The 9,408-nt window shown below is 34.8% G+C and overlaps 1 protein-coding gene across 3 annotated transcripts in view; it reads left to right on the forward strand.

Annotated features, from left to right (window-relative positions):
* Bicd1 (BICD cargo adaptor 1) overlaps positions 1–9,408 on the forward strand; it is a 137,141-nt gene that overhangs the window by 124,011 nt on the left and 3,722 nt on the right. For 2 of the 3 annotated variants that reach the window (XM_021190400.2, XM_029534853.1), the window contains one exon: positions 5,447–5,522. The exons of the other annotated variant lie outside the window; for it this stretch is intronic. In XM_021190400.2, the coding sequence (XP_021046059.1) occupies positions 5,447–5,494 (48 nt within the window). In that variant the 3' untranslated portion in view covers positions 5,495–5,522. The remainder of the gene's footprint in view (positions 1–5,446; positions 5,523–9,408) is intronic. 3 annotated transcript variants of the gene reach the window in all.

A 9,408-nucleotide genomic window follows, 5' to 3' on the forward strand; every position in this document is an offset into this window, starting at 1 on the left:
AAGAAAGAAAAAGAAAGAAAGAAAGAAAGAAAGAGAAAGAAAGAAAGAAAGAAAGAAAGAAAGAAAGAAAGAAAGAAAGAAAGAAAGAAAGAAAGAAATCTATTGATTTTTTTAAATAAGGATCAGAGATCCTTGTATGAAGGTGTTTAGTGTATGTCTATAGAGCACTTTCTTTACATTACAATTCACCATTATATTTCATCTTTCTTGTTTTTCTCTTCCATTCTGTTTCTTTCTTTTCTGTCAGTCAAAATCAGGTCCAGGTTTGCAGAAAGAAGAAAGAGGGACACTTTAGAACACATATCAAAGGCTCTGTTTTCTTTTCTATAAGAACATAAAAGAGGTTGTCTCCATGCTTTGATATTGACTATGGAATATCAAAATAATCCATGTATCTATCAACTTTTTATTAAATGTCTGTCATAGATAAATACTCTTGTTTTTATACTATAGTTTAGTCACCTATTATTGAATATTGACCATTTCCTGAAAGTTCATATTATTTTTGGTCCAAAGTTATATCTACTTGAAAGTTGCAACAATGTCATTCTATGATAGAAATTGTTCAGATGTATTTATTAGATTTTTTATTAAAAATATTAAAAAGAGTATACTACCTTAACAAAGACAATAACCATATGTCTTACTAAAAGATCTTTGAATCATGAACTTCCATTTCTCTTGCCTATTTTTTCTCATGCCTATTTTTGAGAATATGAGTTGCTATTTTCAAAACATGAAAAGAGAAGCCAGATATAGAAGTAATACCTATAATCCTAGCACTCAGAGCTGACACCATTAGATCATGAGTTTGAGGCCAGTTGGGCCACAGAACAAGTTACTGTCTTGAAAGGAGTGAGAAGAGCAGTGAAAGGGAGGGTACTTAACTTTTTCTTTTTAATTTCATTGCTGAAGGAAAGATACTAAAAAGTCATGCAACATAAATGAAGAGGTGCCTGGGGAGAAAGAGAATATGAAAGCAATAGGATAGACACCTAAATGTGTCAGAGAATGTGGAAATAAAATTCTTATACATAAGAAAGAAAAGTTTTTCTAAACTTGAGCCTCAAATTCAAGTCTGATCTTTGACAAATTTCAGGAAATGGATGCATTAATCTACTCAATATACAGTGGTGACAGCTAAAAGCCAGTTCATTAAGAATGCCTTCTGTTGATGGGCTAGGCAGCCATCGTTGGGAAGAGATGCCCCTTGGTCTTGCAAACTTTATATGCCCCATACAGGGGAACGCCAGGGCTAAGAAGTGGGAGTGGGTGGACAGGGGAGCAGGGTGGAGGGAGGGTATAGGGGACATTCAAGATAGCATTTGAAATGTAAATGAAGAAAATATCTAATAAAATAAGTTAAAAAAAAAAAAAACATAAAAAAATGCCTTCTGTTAGACTAAACTTCTTTTTCATAAAACCAGGGTAAGTGCTATGTCTGAATCTTGACAAACAACCAGCTGTTTAATTTTTTAAGGCAAATAGAGAAGTAGTTATACAATTTTTTATATTCATAACTGGTTGAAAAATTGAAAATCATCCATCAAAATTAATGAAATAGCCTTATTATCAGTCTAAAATGAAGATACCAAAGTAAAATTGCCATATTTTTGAATTGATACATAAAAATAGGAGAGAGGCATATATATTAAATGAGTAGAATTCAAAAGATGCATTAAGTAGAAAAAAACTAAATGCATTAGGGATAAACATATAATGTTAAAAAGTAGGAGTCAGAGTTGCAACTCAGTGGTAGAATGAATGCTTAGCACGCACAAGGCCCTAGGTTCAATTCCCAAAGCACAAATTATATAAACTATTTCATTGGAATTATAAAAATATATTAATAATGGCTATATATGTATATGATAAGTATGCCCATATTTCATTGGCATTTAAACATATGTCCATAAGTACAGGATGGAAGAAACATGACTTGTTACCACCACCTATAAACAAAGAAAGATTGGCATAAAATAGCAGTGGAATGTGGTTTCCTTTAAATGTCATACAGATTTTCATAGAATTTTGATGATTTTTGATGAGGCAGGTCTTCTGTGCTACTCTTCTATAGTCATGCCAGACTACATATGATTTCATTTTCACACACCTCAGGGTTAAAAAGATATCCTTGAACTACGTTCTCTAGGGTAAGGGAGCTATGTGATAGGAGAATGAGAGAAGCTGCCACCATGTCTCATAGGAATAGTTTGGATTATTTGGTATTAAGGAAACTCAGAGGTCCAGATGGTTAGCATGGAAACTTGAGTAGTACTGGATATAGCTTATGGTGCTGAGAGAAAGAAATATGTATGGAAGACATTTCCACTAAGAACCAGGGCTAGATTAGATCTTCCACCTTGAAAATAGGCTCTAATAAGTCATGCTATATGAGACTTGTGTGACACTGTTTTTTTCACAGATTATGTGGTAATCAAGGAAACCTCTCCTAGAGCCTTATCCTGGCAGGCTGTATACTCCACAGCTCAGATTGTACTCATATCCTAAATGATATCTCCAGTGTCTTGTGGGATGATTGAAGAGCCAAAACCTAAAGTTCAAATTCATTTCATTCAGGTTACTCTCACCGATCTCAAGCAGTCATCACTTGGTTTCTGGACTCCCTAAGACATTGGTCTTTAGGAAATTAATGAATTTTCTAAATTGCATCAAAAAGGTTAAAAGTAGTAGAAACCTGAAAAAAAAAAAAACTTTAAAGCAAGACCTCTTCTTTTCTTCCAGGGAAATCTATTGTTTCCAGCCACCAAAACTAAACAAACAATCAAAAAACTAACTAACCCAAACCAAAACCAACAAAAACACAAAACATTATTCCTGTTCTTGGATCTATATCTTGTTCTGTGCTTTTGATGTATTTGATTCTCTTCAAATCAGTGTCTCAACTGTATAATGATATTCCCTCACTATATAACCCTGATACTTTCTGGAGATAACTGATAGAACTTTAACTATCCAGAAAATACTGTGCCTGACACATGGTAAGCAATAAATGGGTTTGAGATGCAGCCACTTCTTCCTCATCATCACCATCTCCATGGCATGTTAGTGTTAAGTGCTCAGTGAATATGTTTGTCTTTCTCAATCAAGCAGATACGTTATCTTTGTATTTTTGTCCCCACTGTCTCCAACATAAAGTTAGTAATTTGATTATTGAATAATTGAAACTATCTTAATTAGTAAATGACAGTATTAACTGCCACATAATTGTTATTTTTCATGCTTTAAAAATAATGAGATTCTGCTACAGTTGCCTGGAGAGTCTGTCTGACCTAGAAGATCATAGTCAGAGCTGAAAGATCAGGAACTGAAGCCTGAGAAAGATCTTTTCTATCTCCCAGAACACCTGCTTTACCTTGCAGAGTGTAAGTTAAAATATTGTGGTGCAGTTTAGTGTAAAGAAGGCATAATTGAAGGTGTGTGGACCCAAGAGGAGAGATTTTAGAGACAATGGAGTCAGAGCAGTGTAGCTTTTAAAGTTTTATTCACATCAAGAAATTGTGTTTTGTACATTTGGATTCTGCCTTTTTCTCTTAAGAATAGCACTTAGGGGCTGGAGAGATGGCTCAGTGGTTAAGAGCACTGACTGCTCTTCCGAAGGTCCTGAGTTCAAATCCCAGCAACCACATGGTGGCTCACAACCATCCATAATGAGATCTGATGTCCTCTTCTGGAGTGTCTGAAGATAGCTACAGTGTACTTACATATAATAAATAAATCTTTTTTTTAAAAAAAAGAATAGCACTTAGTTAAATATTTACAAATGTAAAATATTAACAATAACAAGAGGTGATTTCTATATTTTTTTATTTACTTATTATTATTTTAGACAGTCTCATTATACAGTTTTGGCTGACTTGGAACTCACTATGTAAAACAGGATGTCCTTGAAGCCAAAAGATCTGCCTTATTCTGCCACCTAAGTACTGGGATTAGACATATACCACCATGCCCAGCAAAGTGATTTGTTTTCAAAAGAGAATATAGGACTGGGGAGATGTCTCAGTGATTTCTTAATTTGTTGCTCTTAGAGAAGAGCTAAATCACTTCTACTTACATGGTTCACAACTACCTGAGGGGATCTGACACTCTCTTCTGACCTCTGTGGGTGCCAGGCATGCACATGATACACATACTATATATACATGTAGGCAAATACTCATACACATAAAATAAAAATAAATAAATCTTTAAAAAGGTAAGAGAACATAATGTTTACTATAAATGTAAAGAGCTACCAAATCAGGCAGCTTATTAAGGGAGTACTTTCTGATCATCTGCTTCCTAGTTATTAACAGAAGGGGTATTTTCAATGCAATATAAGCCATGACTGCATTGACAGAGAAATTATTTCTGGCATACAGAAGATTTGAAAAATAATAATTCTGATACTCCAATTGATTCTAAGGATTGCTATTCAGCCATGGCTAACTCTGCTTTGGAAATGTTTCATTTATCCCTTGCTGACAAGCATAAAGATTACAGAGTATATGTCCAGGCCATTTTTCCTTCCACTGTACTTAAAAAAGAGCAGGATGGACCTGGTTAACTTAAAATTTCCTATCTGGTGGCTCAATTAAAATTCAGTAGCTTTCTAAATTTGTCAATAGAATCTTAACTCAAGCCTGTAAATCTAGAATTTGAGATGACTAATATTGTTTCTAATATTGTGAACCCACTGCCAGAGAGCACACTGATTTCTGATGGTTTATATACCTATTTTCTTGGAATTGTTGATTAACATAATGAAAAGTTATAAAATTTACTTAATCTAATGTGAGTTATAGTATGTGATTTTAAAGTAATAAAAACAAAACAAAGTGAGCACCATTAATAAGGCTGGTTTCCTTCATCAATCCTGTTTATTAAAATTTTATTATATAATGAATCATCAATTTTCAGAAAACTGTAAATATAATTTTCTTGTTTAATATCTTGTTAATAAAATATTGTTTGGCTTTCTCAAAGTATCTGTGCATTTAACAATATTACTATATGCCCTGACAGTAAAATCTATTTCCTGAATATATTTCATTTTAGAACAGCCTATCTATTTGCTAATTAAATAATCAGCATTATGTTCAAGTTCAGAAGTTAAAATTTTTAATATTAATAGATTCTGATTTTAGAGGAATCAAAACACCAAATATGAATGGCCATAGGACATAATGTACTATTAAAATCTTGCTACTAATTTTATGTCATTAGTTTTTTTCTAATACATTAATTAAAAATTCAGTCTTTTCTATTGGCATTAGTCAAGGAAAAAAACACACCCAAGAAAGAAAAGAAACACACTTAATCTAGATGTTTCTAAGTGAATGTTCCATTCCTCACTAAATCTCAGGCAGCTGATTTAGTTACTGTTGCTAACACCTTTGTGTCATCTCTTTGTATACATGTCTAATTTATTAGTTTCTTGTAGATTGTCAGCAGCCTGCTGCCTCCGTACCGCCACAGTGCTCACAACTAGCTGGGAGGCAAGACTACCCAACTGTCAGGTAAATTCACAGGTCCTTCCTTCTCCCACCAGCTGCATGTCAGCTCCCCTTCCCAAGACCATAACTTCCTATGCATCTTTATGTTATTGCATGTTTTTCATGAATTGGCTACATGACTTCACCCTTGTTCATATTTCCTATGAGCATGCACAGGAGTTAGTGCTATGTCATCAACCACTAGCTGATAGAATAGAGGCTGCTTCGTTTCCCCTTTGTGAGCAAATACTTGAATTATTCTAGTGTTTCATTGCCTCCAATCTTAAACATGTAATTGTTAAGTTATTTAACCTACTTTTGTTTTATCTTTTTGTCCTTCAAATACATTTCTCAGGTTCACAAACAGGGGAAATATATGAAATTATATATAAAACTTATCTGGTGTCCATTCTAGGACAGTTTTAATGGTTTCCATTTTCTGTTTACTCAGTCCCATTGTTAAAACTGAATTGAAAAGCCATTTGTGATAGTACATACCTGTAATCCGAGCACTTTGGAGGCTGTGGTAAAAGGCTGAGTTTGAATCAGAATGAGGTATATAGTGAGTTCAAGGCTAGCTTTTAATACAGAATAACTCTGTCTCCAAAATCTATAAAAGAAAAAGAGGAAATGAAAAACTCAAATCTGAATTCCCAAAAGAATATTTACAGTGATTATTTTCCCTTTATCTGAAATGAAGTGTTTTAAAGGCATGTTTAAAACTTCCTTGAGCTGGGCAGTGGTGGTACATGCCTTTAGTCCCAGAACTTGGGAGGCAGAGGCAGGCGGATTTCTGAGTTCAAGGCCAACTTGGTCTACAGAGTGAGTTCCAGGACAGCCAGGGCTACACAGAGAAACCCTGCCTCAAAAAACCAAAACAAACAAACAAACAAACAAAAACTTGCTTGAGTTCTTGGGCACTGAGCTGGAGAGTTTGCTGACAATTCATATTTGATTTTTAAGCTGTCCCAAACAGTTACTAGTTCCCTCCATCCTGAGTGACTACCCACAGCCTAGAATCATCCCATCAGAACCTCCACATCTCCACAGTGTCTTTCATCCTCACTTACTTGGTTTCTGTTGGTACCAATCATCTGGAGTCTGGATATGATCTTTAGAGTCTACTTATTAATATACATTAATGTATCTTTTGTTCTCCTACCAGAGGAGGGCTTGTATCAAGCAAGGACCAGCTCAAACATGATTCCATGTCTATGTCTGAGATGAGTAGCTGTTAGCTGCAGATTATATGTGATCATGCCTTTGCTGGATAATAACCAATACAGAAGCAATATATCTAAAGCTAGTATGTTATGTGGTCTATTGCCTAAGTAAGTAGAACACTGCCCCAAGTGTTGTAGACTGAACCTGTGCTCTCTCATATGTTAGGTCAAGGGGTCTACTACTAAGCTGCATTCCCAACCCCCAAAGTACATTGTTAAATAGTCACTAGACAGTGTCTTCTGATTAATGTCTCTTAGAAAGCTGATCAATACCACTTCAAGTAAGAGGACACTTATCTCAGAACTAATTTTTTAATATTTATTGACTTTATTTTTTATGTGTATTCTGTTTGTATATATTTATATACACCACATGTATGCTTGGTACTTGGGGAGGTCTGAAGAGGGCAATGGATCTCCTGAAAGTAGAGTTAGAGATGGTTGTGAAGTACCATGTGGGTGCTGAGAATTGAACCCAGGTCCTCTGCAAGAAAAACATATACTCTTAATTACTGAACCATTTTCCCAGCCCCTCAGAAATGTTCTTTACTAATGTATTGATGGCATTTATAGCAGTAGCCAGTTTTGGATAATTTCAATTATATAAGTAACTGAAAATTAGTATGAATGTTCAAGTTGATCTGAGAGGGATTCTATAGTATAGTATAGTGTTTGGAGACCTGGAAACCTGTAGTCTAGATTCCACAAAGCAGCCTCCCTCAACTGGAGCACTAGGGTAGTGTCAATGCAGTACAGATGCTCCATGAATGCAGACTACATGTGTGAGTAAATGGGCTTTGGAGTCAGACTTCTAGCTTGTAATTCTACCTCTTACACTCCTACATGTGTAATCTTGGAAAGCTGCTTCTGTTGGTGATGATGATGATGATGATGATTAGTATTATTATTATTATTTACAAGGTAAGGAAGAAAATGGACATTGGAGGAATTCAGTGATAAAGGGCCTGACATGTCTGCCCTGTCTGCTGTTAGCACTATCAATTTGTACATTGCCATCCCTGACTGAAATCTTGTTTATTTTGTGACAAATCTAGTTTTCTTGGACAGAGTTGTAATACTACTGCTTTAAGAATTTCCATAAGGCAGTAATGCAAATGTATTCCGTCTGTTCTAAGATTACTAAATTTAGGTGCTTCCTGTCTCCATGGGGGTGATTTGTCGAAAGAAAAACAATTTAGAGAATTACAGACACCCTAGTTTCTATACAAGTAGACATAGCATGTCCAAAGCAGACTTTTCTTCCTTGTTATAGTTCACTCAAAGAAATTATTAATGCATAGAGGTTTGAAAGGACTCCTCTTCAGAGTGGCTTGGATGCTGAATAGTTTCTGCTGTAAGAGGATCAGAGTCAGTTCTGCACTGCCCTCTTACTCCTTCTGGACAAGAAGGGCAATATACAACCAACAAAACTCTTTTTTTTTTTTTTTTAAACAACATTAGAACTCTTACTGGGTACCAGGCAAGGGTAAGTTCTTCACATGTGTTAGTCATTGTGATTCCTCTATAGGCTAAGCAGCTATTATACTCTTCTAAAAGAGGAAGTCTAGGTTTAGGCATACAAAACCAGTTGAGCCGAGTATCCTAACACCTATTCCCTGTCCACTGTAGAGCATGGCTGCACCTCAGATAATAAACCAGTTATTGTATCTACAGTTGGTAAAAGAAAGCCTGTTTAAGTTATGCTGACTCAGCTTCTTTCAATTGAAAAGTGGATACTCAGTGAAACATGAGAAATGTTTCTAGGAATGCTGAGTGAGTTCAGATCAGGTGTTCTCTGAGTTTCTCACTTTGAAAAAAAAGTTTATTTCCCTCCTGTTTATATGCATATATTTATGTAATTTTGTAACTTTTTTTAGTACTACAGATCAAATTCAGGGCTATACATATGTAATCTACTCACATAACTTTTAAGGTGTATAATTTCTCAATAAACAGTGTTCTTACACTGAAAATGTAGAACTTTCCCACATATGGTTTTGTTTTTTGAAACATAGTCTTACTATGTGGTTTAGGCTTATCATGAATCCCTTGAACTCTAGGCTTCAAGTGATCCTCCTGCCTCAACCATCCAAATAGCTTTAACTGTAGGTGTATGCCACCATATTGAACATTTATATACTTTGTGTTTTAGCATTGATTAAAGTTTTTATTTGAATTATCATTCACAATGTATATAAGTAATATACAAGGCATGGAAATGAAAAACACCACAAAATAATATTGAAATATAAGGTAAGAGCACAGTATGTCATGTTTCAATAAATATAATTCAAAATTTTTGGACTTTTTGCAGGCTGATTCTATTCTAAGTTATTTAAATCTTTATATATAATGATGTAATGGGAAATGATGTTGTAACCTTGGACATAATATATTAAATATATAAATTAAATATATAAAATGTTTAATATTTATCACATCTGCTAAGTTGTGTTTACCAGGAAGAAGACAAAAAAAATAAGCATTTTGAAGATTTACCAATCTTCCTGAAGATGTGTCCAACTTAAAAAACTCAGTAATGAAGTGTTAAGCTCGGGGCTGGAGAGATGGCTCAGCAATTAAGAGCACTGAGTGCTCTTCCAGAGGTCCTGAGTTCAATTCCCAGCAACCACATGGTGGCTCACAACCATCTGTAATGGGATCTGATGCCCTCTTCTGGTGTGGCT

This window comes from Mus pahari, chromosome 2 (genome assembly GCF_900095145.1).
Source record: "Mus pahari chromosome 2, PAHARI_EIJ_v1.1, whole genome shotgun sequence".
NCBI classification, from domain to species: domain Eukaryota; kingdom Metazoa; phylum Chordata; class Mammalia; order Rodentia; family Muridae; genus Mus; species Mus pahari.